The sequence below is a fragment of the Chionomys nivalis genome, chromosome 22, assembly GCF_950005125.1.
Source record: "Chionomys nivalis chromosome 22, mChiNiv1.1, whole genome shotgun sequence".
NCBI classification, from domain to species: Eukaryota; Metazoa; Chordata; class Mammalia; order Rodentia; family Cricetidae; genus Chionomys; species Chionomys nivalis.
In genome coordinates, this window is record NC_080107.1 from 40399769 (window position 1) to 40415129 (window position 15361).

Sequence of the window (15361 nt, forward strand, 5' to 3'; positions counted from 1 at the left end):
AGCTGAAGGGTCCAGGCAGATGGCTGACACAGGAACTCTGTTTCTTGTGGAAACAAGGCCTGGGCGTGACGTGGTCAGGAGCATAGTAGCTCTTGGCTCCAGATCCCAAGGAAGCGTTTCCCACACTGAAAGAACCCTCCAAGTTACCTCTGTCTGAGGGGAAGGCCCAAGTAAAACTGTGGTCAGGTCTCCAGTGCAGATGGTTAGAGCCTCCATGTGACTGAGGGAGGGTCGGCTGCCGCCGCAAGGCCTCCCTCATGAATTAGATAAACTCAGAAGGCCGAGGGCAGAGCAGCCGTGAAAACCACGAGTGAGATCCCATTCTGAGTCTGGTCTCGATGCAGCACATTCTAAGGAAGGCAGCAGGACGAAGAGCAACAGATGATCAGGCTATCCAAGAAGAGGCGAGAATCTGAAGTGGGACTTGCTAGGGTCAGACCCTGGTCTGAACTCGGTGCTCCTGATCAGAGCTGGAGGTGGAAGGCAGCACGGCTCCTCTCTTGTGGTTTTCAGACTTCTGCCGGGTAGAGAAGGAGGACCGTATGGTGCCCAGGCAGGCACTCTCCATGGGGCAGTGTGGCGCATTTGTGCCCAGTGTGTGGGGTCTCAGTAAGACACGATGCAGATTTCCATTAGCGTTGACTAGAGTCTCCTAAACCCACATTCACAGTGGCATGATGACAGGATATATATTCTTTCTAAAATCCCCAGAGGTCAAAGCCACTGTTTGGAAGGAACGTTGCTATCTTAAGCTCCTCTATGAACAGTGATGGGTAAAACTGGACTCTCAATGTCATTAGGGAAAATGCCAGCGTGACCACAGAGTCATAAGCATCTCTATCCCACGTTGTTAGGTCATTTAGTGGATGGGTGGGTGGCTGGGGAAAGGTGGGCGGGGGATGGGTGGATGAGAGACTGACCGGTGGAGCGTAGCTATGGTGAGTGGATGCGTGGGAGGGTGAGCCAATGCACGACAAGACAAAGGGGTGGAGAGTTAGGAGGATGCACGAATGGATGGGGGGGCAAACTGGAAGGTGGGTGGACAGGCGACCAGTACTGATCAGACAGACACGGATGCTTCAACGCAGTGCCCTTCAGACCCATCTTTGTGAGCGGTTTTCTCCCTGCTTTCTTACAGTGTTCTCCCCCCTGTTCCTGTTTTGGGCTCAACGAATGCTGATCAGGTTTGAGACCTTCTTGTCTTCTTCTCTCAGCGGAGTCATTAACCCGTTCCTTAGTGTGATGGGGCCATGTCCACCCTTGTTAGAAAGTAACGGTTTCACGGGCACTTCCGGTCCTTGCCGGCCGCCTCTGCTGATGGTGGGAGAGAGCAGCAAGGGTAGGGAATCTTGCTGCACTTATCTTTGATCTTAAAACAAAATCCTTTCAGAATCTTTCTGCTTTCCTCACAGGCCCTTTCTCCCGCATCAGTCATTGTCTCTTCCCATAATTCCCACCATCCAGTCGTAGATGAATTTTCTTAGCTATGATCATCTCGGGTATTAGCTAATTTTGCCACACCCCTATTCAGCTTCCTCCTCTCCCCTCCAGCTTCCTGATGAGTTACAAAGGGAAGCCATAGTTCCAAATACTCTCTCTGTGAGTGCCCTTGTGCCAAGCTCTGCCCCCTGATTCCCCGATTGGGAGGGACTCAGCTATTCCTCTGGGCCCTTTTTCAGAGGTTGGCACAGACCCTTGAGGCAGATTCGTGTCTTAAGCTTTATGTGCCTGTTCACCTAGCAGACCCAAGCACCTCATTGGTGACAATGAGGGCACGAGACATGTCACCATTTCGCACCACAGGCACTGGGAAAGCACTGGGGTCTTCTTACTACTTCATACCTTATAAGCCCAGCCCCATAACGTAAGGAATGGGAGACCTAGGCCTCTCAAGTGAGCCAGACATGGTATCAGCCAACAGGTACCAGAATCTGGGTCACTTGTTCTGAACTGAGGTATCCCCAACGGCCTCCTCCAGCTGGCTCAGCTGCAGCCATCAGCAATGGGTTCTAAAGTGGCAATAAATGGGGTGGGGACCAGGATGTGTGGCCACTGATACCCCAGTGAGAGATCTTGGCACCAGAAAGCTTGTTAGCAAAAGACTCGTAGAGGGTGTCTTTTTAGAGTGTCTCTTGGTATCTGGAAAAGGGACAGGCAGCTGCAAGGTGTCATGGCCTGAGCAGCAGCTAGATTCTAACACGACAGCTTCCCAGTTAGTCCCTCAAGTCCCCAGATGACCATTTGGCAAATAGAGGCTGAGTCCTCTTATATGAAAAGCTGGTTTAAGCCTCCCAGTAGGTCCTTAGCTTATTTTGCATTTCTCTGTGTGGATTATAACCAGGAGAACCATGGGAGATGACTCAACATCAGGAAATAGGCCAGACCCAGACGCCATGGGTAGACACACACACACACACACACACACACACACATTCAGCTTTCCAAGGCCAAAACATCATCCAAGGGCACCTAGCAAGTGATCTCCAGGAGCCCCAGGAGCTAAGCCAGATGCCTCTCAGCTTGTCTTGGCTATCTCTGAGCCTGGAGTCCCTGGTCCACTAAGCCACCCACTGTCATAGGCATAGTGAATTACATATAAAAAGGCCAGCTTGTAGTTCAGAGACTAAGAACCAGCCATCACAGGTGTTCCCAGAGCTGTGCAGCTTCCTGTCCACCCAACCTGCCTTAGGACAAGTGTCCAACCCTAGAGCCCTCAGACCAAAGAAGCCTCAGAGTTACAAGAATGGGAATTCCATTTGGGCCTCAAGGGCTCATCCCTGGCCATGGGAAGGTCCACTCTGTTCCTGGAAGACAGGCAGTGGGAGAGGTTTTTGATGGTACCCTGTGGGCTAGGCCCAAGGGATGGATGTCCCCATGAGTTGATCTTTCAGTCTTCTCAGTGGTGGAATTGAATGTGACTTCATGCTCGTACACTTGAGAGGAGGGCACATCTCCTGGCTGGGAGATGAACCTGGACAGCCCCTGGTAGCCACAGGAGAACAGTGGCTCAGGGTGTGGTCTGAGCAGGCCCAGAGCTTCTCACTGTCGTGTTAAAATGGACACAAGGACGTGGCCCAGCTTGTCTCTATGATCTTACAGGGTGATGCGCACCTTTTCCAAGCTTCACTTTCTACCGTGGGGACCTGCCTGGCAGTGCTTGCAGGACCTGGATCCTTACCTGTGCTGGCCCATTCCCTAGGACACTGTTCTTCTGACCCCTTCACCTCACCTCACCACACACAGAAGCAGGAGGTGAATACAGACCCAGATCCTGTCCATGAGGCAGTGTGAGAACCCCCAAAAGAGCTATACATTTCTGAAGGCGCCACAACCCTCACCAGCCACCATCCCACGGGTACCTGATCTGTGCCCAGGACCAGGTTGTGCTGGCACTGCCCATTGGGGAACTTCCTCATGCAGGGACTTCTGCGTCCTGCATTCAACATCTGGATGAACATGGTCCCTCCCACAGCACTCCTGCCTGGAAGCCCCTCATGGTGTCTAGGGTTTGAAGAGTAACATCTGTCCTCACCCAGGTTTTTCAGAATATTATAGCTTCACCCTACCCCATGCCTCTTTTGCTGGCTCCTGTCTCCGTGGGCTCAGTCTGGAAATTTCCACTATATTCCTAGAGCCAACACTGGCCCCAGGCTCTGCTCAGCTCTGCCCAGCCCCCAGCATACCTTGGTGGATACTAGAGAGGGCATAACTGTGAACAAGTCCATGGTGTCCCAAGGTGATACTGGGAATTTCCACAACGTTCCAAGAACTGTGAATTTTCTGACAGAGGCAATTGCATGCGTGTGAACATGTACCAAACAGAAAAGTGTTGCCGTGTATACATGTGTGTACTCAGATGCAAGCACACTTACAGGCAAGGCACATAGGATCACAGGCCCACAATCGTACTGCACACATATAGACATGTACACTCATTCATGATGTATACAACCATGAGCTCGTGGCACGTGCACACATGTATGTGTGCATAGATACCCCACCTGATTGGAGGAGCAGCTTCAGCTGAATGACAGAAAGCCCAAGTCATAGCAACAACCTAGCTGGAGCCCTCAGGCTTCACCGTGGAGCACAGTGGGCCTTCCACCGAGACCACTGGAGTGGCCCTGGACTACCCTGGCCTTTCTGTCATCAAAGGAGGGGAAAGGCCTGGCGATCTGGAGACTAGGAACTCAGATCTCCTTGCCAACCCCCAAGTGAACGGCCTTGAGCACTTCTGCACGCACGCATGTGTGATCAATTATGGCTCTGACCTTCAGAGCGATAATCCTTTTAGTCTTACTGACTGAAAACCTGGTTTCCAGTCCAAAACTGGGGCTGGGGCTGGGGCTGGGGCTGGGGCTGGGGCTGGGGCTGGGGCTGAGAAAGCAGGGAAGCCTCTGCCACAAGGGGGTTCCATGGGCATACGGAAAGGGCACAGAGGGTACCCTGAGGGATGTCCTCCCCATGGCTCAACACTGTGTATCCTGTCCAGCCTTCACCTGCTGAGACGCGAAGGCTTGGCGCTTGGCTATCTCTCCGGGCCAATGAGGTGCCACATCCAGAGTGTCCCAGGCCCACCCACAAAATCATCGCAGTCCAGAAGCCAAACCACACAGTGTTCCAGTCCTGGCCCGCACTCTGACCTTTTAATGGAGGCATCTTGTAGCCCCAGGGCTGGCAGCATCCTCCCCTGAACTCCTAAACTTGTTGGCTCCTGTGGGTGGGGGAGGGGTAGAAGAACTTCCTGCCTCCGAACAGTATATATGCAGCCAACTGGGGCCTCTGAGCATCCACATCCTGAGCTCTCATCCCAAGAAGACACAGCAGAGCGATGAAGCTTCTATTGCTGCTGGCTGTGGGGCTAGACCTGGCCTGGGCCCAGCAGGACCAAAGCCAGGTTCCCGTGCAGCAGGGCTTCAGCCCTGATCAGGTGAGGATCTCTGAATAAGGCAGGGAGTCACCCCATATCTTTTCCAGGTCTCTGTCACCTTGAAGTGTCTTGACAGCAACTCCCGGTAATGGGCACCAAAGGACTGGCATTCTACTTGAGGCCAGGAGCTCAGGGGACACTGCCAGGTCCCCCAGAGTATGAATCACATAAAAGCCCGACTGCAGTTGGCCAGGCCCCAGGAGGAGCCTGAACCTAGGGATCAAATAGGAGAGACAGGGTAACCAGGTTTTCTACTGTGCGTGCTATTGCACAGAGACCCTGAGACCTTCATATGGTAGATGACGCCACCTCTCTTCAATAGAGAGTCAATATATTCTATCAGCACTGTCCATGGGCAGTGGCTTTACTGTGCTGGCCTGTCTGACTGGGGGATGGTGGAGGAGGGGAGTCAGACCCCAAGGCACCTTCTCAGCACACAGAGAGGTAAGGTGAGGTCCATACTCTATACCTCAGCAGGATATTGCCTGCCGTGACCCACTGTCCAGGGAGATGGCTCCCCAGAACTCTGTGGTCAGGATAGAACCTTGCTCTGCAGGTGACAAGGGCCTGGAAGACCCTCAATCTGGCTTCCACTAACCGGTCTGTCATTGAAGAAGGAGGTGCTTACCGGTGCTTCATGACTGGTATTGTCCGCCTGGCCAACGGCAACCTGAATGTCACCTACTTTCACAGGTATTCTGGCATGTTGCAGGGCCACATTCTCTCCACCACCTCCCAGATGCCCAGCTCTTTAGGGTTCAGACCCCAAGAGGGCCCCGCCGATACTGATCCTCTGGGCTGCTCCGTGGAGGCTGGGCATCTTCCAGAGCTCCCTCTGGGTGATCCAGGTGACCTGATAGGGCCCAGTCCCTCGGGGCAGGGCTCAGGAAGGCTAATTTCCTCTTAGGAAAGATGGAAAGTGCGTGAAGGAATTTATCGTGGCAGAGAAAACTGACATCCCTGGACGCTACACCTTTGAATGTGAGTGAGGGCGGCTGCTCCTCCCTCCCTGAGGGGCATGGCGGATCAGGTAGGGTATGAGGGGCTGCTGGGGTCAGGAAGGACGGGGATGGTAATCATTGAGACCTAGCAGCGATGTCTTCCGAAATCCAAAAATCCAAGAAGGGCAGTCCAAACTGTGTCCCCCTTGAGTTCCCAGGGCTCCCCCATAATCTTCCTGAAAGCCCTCCCTAGAGACCCAGCACAGAGCTGACCTTCTTCAAATGGCAAGCAGTGGAGGCTGGAGGGGGAGGCACTCAGGAACCCTCACCCAGCTGTGGTTCTGGAGTACTGTGTAAGGTTTTCCCTTTGGAACAGATGCTGATCAGGCTAAAGGAACACAAAGCAGTGTTGGGGCAGTGAGGCGCAAGAGTCCAGATAGCAGAAGACAGAGGGGGAGACTCGAGCCCTTCCCCTTCCTTGGCATGACCTCCCCACTTTCTGGCCCAGAAGGAGACCCAGATCAAGAGACAGGGGAGGGAATTGGGGGGAAGAAGAACAAGAGGAAGACTGATAGAGAGGCAGAGGCAGGAGAGTAACTGGCTGGTGGGCTTTGTTCCCTGGGCTCTGCTGACTCCTGTGGCTGACCTGTGGAGGCGGAGTCAGGCTGCGCCAACTGAGGAGGCACAGGGTACCTACCGGGAGACACAAGGGTCCTAGTAAGCTTCATGACCGTTGGTTTCTTGTTATAGACCAAGGCAAAAACTATCTGACCTTTGTGGCCGTCACTAAGGACTTCCTCATCATGGACTACGAAAACCATTATGAAGGAAATACCCTCATTGTGGCTGAGCTCCATGGTGGGTGCCGTTCCCACCCACAGCCTCAAGACTGCAGGGGATGACAAGAGAGCTGGAGAGGCGGGTGGAGAGGCTGGGGGAAACTAGGGGCTGTATCTGTTCTCCCTACCCCAAGTACCCTCCCTACGGTTCTCTGTTCAACTGTGATCTCCGCCCTGCTGGCTGTAGGCAGGACTCTGCTTTCAGGTAAACTGGGATTGGTGGCCTATTTGAAGCACACAGCCAGAAGAGGCATTGTAGCAGGCAACATTGAGGACGTGTCCTTGGATCGTAAGCCTCCTTTCCTACAGCTTCTTCTCTGTGGGTCCCCAGCCACAGTGGCTATGAAGACTGTGACTCCTTTGTAAATCAAGGAGATGACAGGGTGGGAGGTCTGTGTGAGGCTTAGCAGAGCTAATGGGACACTGGAGGGAGAAGGGGACACATGTGATGAACTCTGACCTCCGCTTCCTCTTCGGTCCACAGCAAGATGTAGCTCTCCTGAGGTCTGTAGGTCTCCTTCCAGTCTTGTTCCTCCATATTCTGGCAGATAGACTTTTCCAGGCAACACACTGCAAAGCCTGGCCCCAGAGTGTAGCCGTCAGGGTTTGTGAAGGATGCTGTACCAGGGCCCAGCCTGATTAGAACATCAGGTGGGCCCAGAAAACTCAGGCTCTCTCCAGGATTCTGGGGTGTGTGTACATGTGCCCTGGTACACACTTTATTTCTAGCCACTTCTGCACCTCTCGTGCTCACTCTGTGCTTTGCTCGGAACCCCACTCTGCACACACCCTTGCATGGCACTCCCCTTCCCAGGGGCTCCCTGGATCCAGGCTTTCCCCTCAATTCTGTCTCCTGGCTTCCCAGACTGCCCCTTCAGATCCCCAAGAAATCAGTGTGAGCCTATTAGCCTGTGTCCATCATAGCAGTACAAAGCTTGGAGGGATGCCATAGGCTCTTTAAAACCCTTGCTCTGGAAACCACACCACAAGGTGGGGACAAGGGCTCAGGGCTTAGTGGATTTGGGGGAAATATGGCCCTCATGGAGAGCTTGGAGATCAAGTTGCTCTCCTGGGTGTGCAAGGCCCAGGAGACAGGGACAGCAGGGTGACAGGAGGGAGGAGGCTGGGCGCGGGGAGGAAGGGACAGAGAGGAACTTCAGGACACTGATCTGAAGCCTATGCTTCCCTAGCTTGTAACAGTGCCTGAGATCAGACCACCGGACATCTGCCGCCCTCAAGTCCAGGCCTGTGCAACCCAAGAGTCAGTGCTGTCCATGGCCTCCATCTCCTGGCTTTCTTGATCATCATCTCCTATCCATTCATCTACTCTGACCCACCCTTCCCTGTGTAGCAAATAAACCCAGCATCCGCTCATGGCATCCAGTGCCTTTTTGTCTGTACTCAAAGGCCACGGGGACTTCCCCTAGGAAGGGGTGGCATCCACCTAGTTTCTGACAAGGTGGGGTAAGGACGGTGTTCCCAGGTAGAAATCTCATGCCCAGGGCAGCAGCTGAGCTTTGAGGGGTTTCAGGGACTTCTGGATTCCTGAGACCGAGCTATCCAGACCAGACCTGGGAGGACCCATCTCTGTATGTCTGAGCAGGCAAACCTGAATGGCCCAAGGAGAGGGAGGAGCAGCATTGCCACCTTTATAGAGTCCTTGCCCATCCTCCCCAGAACCCGAACCAGCTCTTATCATTGGAACAGTTAAGGTCAGGTTACCCATGGGCAGGGATTTTCTGTCCTCTAGAATATGAAGGACATACCGTGAAGTCTCTCAAAGTCTGAGTCATTGTATCTGTGGCCAGGAGTAGAGGTTAGGACCGGACCCAAGAGAGCTATGCATAGACAGAAAGATCTTGCAGGTCAGGCCAGGTCCTCCTTGCCTGGGTTTCTGACCTTCCCCAAAAAGTGACCAATTCCTGCCTTAGAAGTCATTGGCTGTAAGTGAACTTAATCACGAAGTTGAGAAGCGGGCAAGTGCCTGGCTGCTGTCAGATAGCTCAACCCTAGTAGGAAGCTGGACCTCTGGTTGCCCAGTGACAAGCTATTCCTCCACCACACCCAAAGACAGAGCTGGCTCCTGTGTGCAGTTCTCTAGAGTGTCCCTGAGCCAGGTCCCTGCAGAACAAAAGAGAAAAAAATACAACAAAATCAAAACAAAACAAAATTAAAAAAAAACAAAAACAAAACAGAAAAAAACCTACAACAAAAGGCCCGGGAAAAAGTCCAGAGAAGGAGACAGTGCAGAGCAAGGTGTCACATTTGGTCCGAGCTATTCAGTGTGGTGTCTGGAAGGAGTGAGTAAGCCTGGGGTCTGACCCTAAAGCAAAGGAGGACCCTAGAAAAGTGGTCACCCCATGCTGTCCTGGACCCATGGGGCAGAGTAGCCCTGAGACTGCCAGAGGGGTAGTGAGAGACATTCATAATAAACAGGTACGGTAGCAGCCCACACCAGCAGGGCCCTCACGTTCCTCAAGTGCTGTACAGAGAGACTGTCTGTGTGGACCTGTGCTCCCCTTCACACCCAGGGAAGGAGCTAGCTGGTGTGAGGTGAGCAAGGACGAAGGAGAGTCCCTCCACTCCTGCTCCTGTGGCCAGTGGATAGCACACCAGGAAGATGGCAAACCTGGGGACAAGAAGGTACACCCTGATGGAGTAGCAGACTCACCTATGGTCTTCTAAGCACCAGCCTCTCCCTGGGCTCCCAGGACAGACTGCAATGTGGTTAAGCTGCCCCGACAGGCTCACCACGTTTTTGTCTCACTGGTTTGAGTGGTACCCAGCTCTGTTTCAGGCCTAGGGAGGGCTGGAATGTGCACAGTTGGGAGGAGAGAAAGGCGGGCCAGCAGATGCTTAGAAGTGGGCTGCTGCTTAGGATATTCTCAGAGACGGGGAGCTGCTGGGGCCTGCTGCACTTGGTCCCAGGGGCCATGACACTCGTGAGGGCATGGCTGCTGTTCGTGGCCTTCAACATAGATCTGGCCCAGAAGAATCTGGAAGAGGTGCCAGTGCAGCCCGACTTTGATGCACATAAGGTGAGTCTCACATAAGGTGAGACTGGCCGGGTCCAGTCTCTGTGCTGGGGTAAGGACTGGGTGCAGTGTCACAGCATGGGTGTGTTAGGTACCCCGACTTTCCAGGAGTTCTTGGAGACACAGTGACCATTAGTTAACACTGATAATTGAAGTTGGTGGTCCAAGGGCAGACTCGGAGTCTGTATAGCCTTGGCTGTGGAAGCAGAGCCAGAGCTGAGATGACAGGTCCCCTCTAGGACATGTCACTCAAAGTGTGCCCAGCTCCTGTCTATCTCTGGGTCTTGGTGCCCAGAATCAGATGTGGGGTCTGTGTACTGGGCTGGGAGGGTTAATGAGAGCAGTTCCAAGTCATGATGACTCTGGGGAACAGAGCTCAGACCAGAGATAGGAGGGATGGGAGAGGCGGGGGGCATTTAGGAAGAGGAGGGGACACCAATGATTGGGAGCACTGAGGAAGAGGGAGCACTGAGGAAGAGGGGGGCACTGAGGAGGAGGGGGGCACTGAAAAAGAGGGGAACACTGAGGAAGAGGGGGCACTGAGGAAGATGGGGCACTGAGGAAGGGGACAGAGAAGGAAGGAACACTGGAAGAGAATAGAGGCGAATATTTCTAAGCAGAATGTCACAGCTTGCACTCTGACCTGGGACCCCTAGAAGCTCACTATACTGGGGGGTGGGTAGGCCAGTGTACACCCTGGGTGTGGGTGCCCATCTACTGACCAGGCTTATTTTCTGTACACTGAGACCGGAAGCTCAGAACTCGTCATCTCTCTGGTCCCCATGCCCACACTCCCACAGGTGGAAGGACGTTGGTTTACCATCCAGCTGGCCACTAGCCACAGGGACCTGGTCTTGCCCACTGACCCCCTGAGACTTTCCCTCCACTCCATTCAGACAAGAGACAGTGGGGATGTGGACTTTGTGCTGTTTGAGAAGTGAGTGCCTGCGGTAACTCTTATCTCCTGCCCAGAGCCCTGAGGGGTTAGCATGGGTGGCCAGAGGGACCGTGGTACCGTGCCAGGATGAAGGCTATGGCTTGCAAGTGCATGCCCCAAGGCTTATGAAAAAGAGATGGCAGAAAAGGCATAGAGCAGCCAGACCTGACTGATATGCCCTCCAAGATGTGGCCTAGTCTCCAGCCATGGAGGAAATCCCAAGTCTGGTTCTTTAAATCGTTGTTATTTAAAAGTGAAGTCACCTGAATTTAGTGGCACATATCTTTAATCCCAGCACTTGTGAAGTAGAAGCAGGATGACCAGGAGTTTAAAGTCATCCTTAGCTATATAATGAGTCCAAGTCTAGAGTGGATCCCACGAAACAGGAGCTTTGTCTGTATAGAACAAGAACCGTTAGAGACAAACAGGACAGGACTGTGAGCCCAAGACCCAGCTCTGAGGACAGTCTGACCTCAGCCTCTTCTGGAAGCCTGGTTTCATCCACAATGACCAGGGCCATCATCCATCCCTGTGAGTAGGACCCATTCCTGTCCGTGCAGTGACCAGCACCTGTGGTTACCATCCTGTCTCTCATCTAACCCTAAGGAAGGCAGCTCCCAAACACTGGGAGCTGAGAACTGGGGACAATTTCAGGGCTCTCAGCCAGGGTCCCCTTCAGTGTTCCTCTGTGCCTGGAGCCAGCCACCCTGTCAAGCAAAACTACATATAAATTCCTCTTCTCTCTAGAGGAGAGGGGGTATGCACAGGGATCAATGTCACTGTCCATCCAGCGGGGCTCCCAGGCCAGTACCAAGGGACATGTGAGTACTTCCTGGGTAACCTGGGTGCTGAAGAGGGAGGTCCAACTGGAGGTTACAGATGCCCTTCACAGAGCCCAACACCCGGAGGAGCTACCAGCTTTGGGCAGGCTACACAATCCTCCCAGTGGTGTCACGGTCTCTGTGGGAAGGTGGGGTACTGGGGACAAAGGGCAGAGGCATTTCGTGTCACCCGGTTTTCCACAGTTGAAGGAGGCAGCATGCATGTCCATTTCGTCAGCACCGACTACAATAACCTCATTCTTTATGTACGCTTTGAGGACAACGAGGTCACAAACCTGTGGACACTTCTGGGTAGGTGATGGCTCTCCCCTGCCCTGGCTGTTGTGTCTAGGTCCTCTGGGAGGTGTTGGTCACTCCCTAGTCTGACCAGAGACTTTCTGTCTGGATGCAGAGTTTTATGATGGCTGTTAGGGGGTGTGGGCAGCTCAAAGTGACACCCAGGCTCCCACCAAACAAGAACCTGCATTCTTTCAGGCAGCTCATTCACTGTAATATGGAGGGTCCTGTTTGTTTTGGGGTTTTTTGTCCCACCCAGTACCCCACAATTGTTTAGCCCCAAAGAAAATCACACATAGGTCTCCATAAATTATAAGCTGATTGGCCCATTAGCTCTGGCCTCTCATTGGCTAACTCTCACATCTTGATTAATCCATTTTTCTGATCTATGTTAGCTATGTGGCTCAGTACCTTTTTCAGTGGGGCAGATCACATCCTGCTGCTTCGGTGGTCTGAGCAGGAATGGGAGGAATCAACTTCCTCCTTCCCAGAATTCTCCTGTTCTCATTACATCATTTCTACTTCCTGTCTGGTTTTCCTGCCTATATTTCCTGCCTGGCCAATCAGCGTTTATTTATAACATGATTGACAGGATACAGACAATTCTCCCGCACCAATTCACTCATTACTCATTCACGTCCTACCCATGAGCACCAGGTGTCAGATACAGTCTGCTTCTGTCCTGGGATTAACAATAGCTGGGTCCTTCCAGGATTCCCAAAAGGAAGCATCAGGGAAGAAGGACATGAGGGTTTTCTGAGGGGTTGTTAGGCAGCTGATACATCTTGAAGATTGGAGGCAGGTGGGGTGGGCCACGACCAGGGTCCTGGTGACACTGAGGTAGTCAAGAGCCTTGAGCTCGAGAAGAATCAGGGGCGGCCAGGCGGTGGGGGGGGGGGGGGCACGACACGGGTGTGAGTGCAGGTAGGAAGCTGGGGCTCTCTTTTCCCGTGTTGGGCATAGAACTCATGGCTTCTGCATACCAGGCACACGCTCCTCCTGTTGGTCACACTGGCTGTCCCTGACATGCTTGAGAAGAGACAGTGAAGAGACTGTTGTGCTCACTGGGAGAGGGAGGTGCTGGGTCTGGGAGGTAACTGGGGAGGTGGTACTGCTCCCCAACCAACCCCAACATATGCCCTGCAACTCAGGAGACAGTGTCAGGCGGCTGAGGATTGGGGTCTCTGTACCCTGCCCTGGGGCTCTGCTCCCTCTCTGTTTATCCAGGAGAACTGAGAGCTCGGAGACTCTCCACCCTCATTGTTATCTAATTTCAGCCAGAAGAATGCTTGAGGACCCTACCTGGCTGGGGAAATACCTGGTGTTTGTAGAGAAATTCCACCTTCAAAAGGCCCCCATCTTCAACATCGCTGGTAAGAGCTGCCCTCCAGCTGCTCCTCAGCTGTTTAAGGAGGTCCTCTCTTTCTCATCCATCCCATGATGCAATAACAACACAAGAACGGCCTTCATGATGTTGTTGCTCTGGCCAGACCTGTGTTGGATGCTTCCCCTGCTGGGCTTTATGTGGTACCTTGAATCACAGTGATGAGGGCACTTACTGATTCCATGCCGCGGGTGTGGCTCAGAGACAATCCAGAGTAGGGGAGAGGGGCACAGCTAGGAAGAGGACCTGGGATTGACCCAGATCTCAGGGTCTCCTGACCCTAACACCCAGCCCTTTTGCACCACCACTCGGGATGTCATTTAGTCGATCAACAAGCACACAGCCGTGTCTCTGGAACAAGACAGGCTCAGGTCACACCTAAGCAGACAGCAGCAGAGGAGGAGCAAGGCTGCAATAGAGCCATTTGTCAGGAGCAGGGGCTGCAGGGGACTCCTTGCATGTGCAGAGGTCAGGAAGGGTGTCCTCAGAGAAACCTGAGGCTCCCTGGAAGAGAGGACATGCTGAGGATATGGGGGGAGGGGGAATAAGCCTCTACCAGAGCACTGACTGATTTGAAAGCAATCAAGTGAAAAACTTAATTCCACCCTTTTTCTTCCTCTCCACAGACCAGTGTCCCCCAGATAGGGCCTAGATGTTGCTTCCCACTTGGGCCTCTTCATCTTCTGCTGTTTCAGCCTCCCTTCCTCCTCCTCAGCATGGCTAGCAGCAGAGGAAAAATCCTCTGCAGCTCCTAGGGGCCTAGAGGCCAGAGCTACCCCTGCCTGTCTGGTCTTCCCCTTCCCCTTTTTCTCTGTGATAACCAAGTCCCATCAAACACCACAAAGGGATCTCCAAGACTCCCCACCTGGCCTATGACTGAAGGAATGTCCAGGAGGCTTAAGAGATACGAACTTGAAAGAAGGTGAGCGAATCTAGGTGTTCTTATAGAAAACTCCCCATTGGGCACAGAAAATTTACTTGGGGGCTGAGGAGTGGCCCAAGGGCAGGGCTCTTACCCAGCACACTTAAGACCTTACATCCATCTACATTTGATAGCAGCCAAAAAAAAAGTAACTCGACTACACAGAGATGTGACATTCCTGTGTAACCTTCAGTGTTTTGGGAAACATGACCCTCACTCTGTAATAAATAAGACTGTCGAAAGTGAGCAGTTATTTTAATATACTATTCTATGAAAAGGGACTCTATCGTGGAGAAAGGGGCCAAATGGCATAGTTGGTGTGTTAGTCATTGTCCTATTGCTATGAAAAGACACCATGACCAAGGCAGCAATTATAAAAGAAACCATTTAATTGAGATGAGACTGACATACAGTTTCGGAGGCGTGGTCCATTATCATCATGATGGGAATCAGACGGGCATGACACCTAGTACAGTAGCTGAGAGCTACAGCCTAATCCATCCAGAAGGAGAGAGGGGCAGGGAGAAGCTGGGCCTTGTGTGGGCTTTTGAAACCTCAAAGCCTAGCCCCAGTGACACACTTCCTCCAACAGGGACACTCCCCCTAATCCTCCAAATTCTCCCAAGCAGTTCCACTCCCTGGTGACAAAGCATTTTCATATACAAGCCAATGGGGCCACTCTTACTCAAACCACCAAGGTTGCCGTGCTGATTCGGCATGAGACAGCGGTTTGTTTTAGTTTTATTTCTGAGTTTTGTTGTTTTTAATATGGGTGTGTATGTAAAAGAGAGAGAGGGGGTGGGAAGAAAGAGAGAGAGACAGAGGAGAGAAAAAAAGAGCGAGGGAGAGAGAGAGAGAGAGACCAATACCAAAGAAGGCCAGAAGAGAATTTCAGATCTCCTGGAACTGGAGCTATATTACAGATGGTGTGAGACCCCCAACATGAATCTTGAGAATCGAACTTGGGTCCTCTACAAGGGCAACAAGTGGTCTTAACCAGTGACCCATCTCTCAAGCCTGAGAGAATGGTTTTTAAAATCTCTCATCCCTCTTCACCCATAGCCGGGCACTCCTGTCACGTTCTTCTGGCACAACCCACTCCTTCCCAATTTCCCCATCCTATTGTTCAGGACACAAAATCTTATCTAATGACTATCCTAGGGGTTGAGACTGCCCCCTTTTCTGGTTGTGGACCCAGTCATGTGGCTGTGGCCGACAGCGCAACTTCCCTGCTCTTTGAGACAAGCACCAGCCC

General features: G+C 52.7%; 2 protein-coding genes across 2 annotated transcripts; both read left to right on the forward strand.

Moving 5' to 3' along the window:
* Positions 1–4813: 4813 nt before the first annotated feature.
* On the forward strand, positions 4814–9267 carry LOC130864357 (trichosurin-like). Its single transcript, XM_057754614.1, has 6 exons — positions 4814–4930; positions 5487–5623; positions 5838–5911; positions 6622–6729; positions 6898–6999; positions 9242–9267. Exons 1-6 carry the CDS (start codon positions 4832–4834, stop codon positions 9265–9267), a joined length of 546 nt encoding a protein of 181 aa, XP_057610597.1. The 5' UTR covers positions 4814–4831.
* Positions 9268–9643: 376 nt separating this feature from the next.
* LOC130864358 (lipocalin-15-like) lies at positions 9644–13836 on the forward strand. Its single transcript, XM_057754615.1, has 6 exons — positions 9644–9748; positions 10546–10682; positions 11430–11503; positions 11708–11815; positions 13078–13173; positions 13811–13836. Exons 1-6 carry the CDS (start codon positions 9644–9646, stop codon positions 13834–13836), a joined length of 546 nt encoding a protein of 181 aa, XP_057610598.1.
* Positions 13837–15361: the final 1525 nt, after the last annotated feature.

Coding starts and splice junctions, on each gene's coding strand:
- LOC130864358 (XM_057754615.1), top strand. CDS start 9,644: ATGACACTCGTGAGGGCATGGCTGCTGTTCGTGGCCTTCAACATAGAT. Junction 9,749..10,545: donor CCGACTTTGATGCACATAAG/GTGAGTCTCACA, acceptor ACACTCCCACAG/GTGGAAGGACGTTGGTTTAC. Junction 11,504..11,707: donor AGGCCAGTACCAAGGGACAT/GTGAGTACTTCC, acceptor GGTTTTCCACAG/TTGAAGGAGGCAGCATGCAT.
- LOC130864357 (XM_057754614.1), top strand. CDS start 4,832: ATGAAGCTTCTATTGCTGCTGGCTGTGGGGCTAGACCTGGCCTGGGCC. Junction 5,624..5,837: donor AATGTCACCTACTTTCACAG/GTATTCTGGCAT, acceptor ATTTCCTCTTAG/GAAAGATGGAAAGTGCGTGA. Junction 5,912..6,621: donor TGGACGCTACACCTTTGAAT/GTGAGTGAGGGC, acceptor TTCTTGTTATAG/ACCAAGGCAAAAACTATCTG.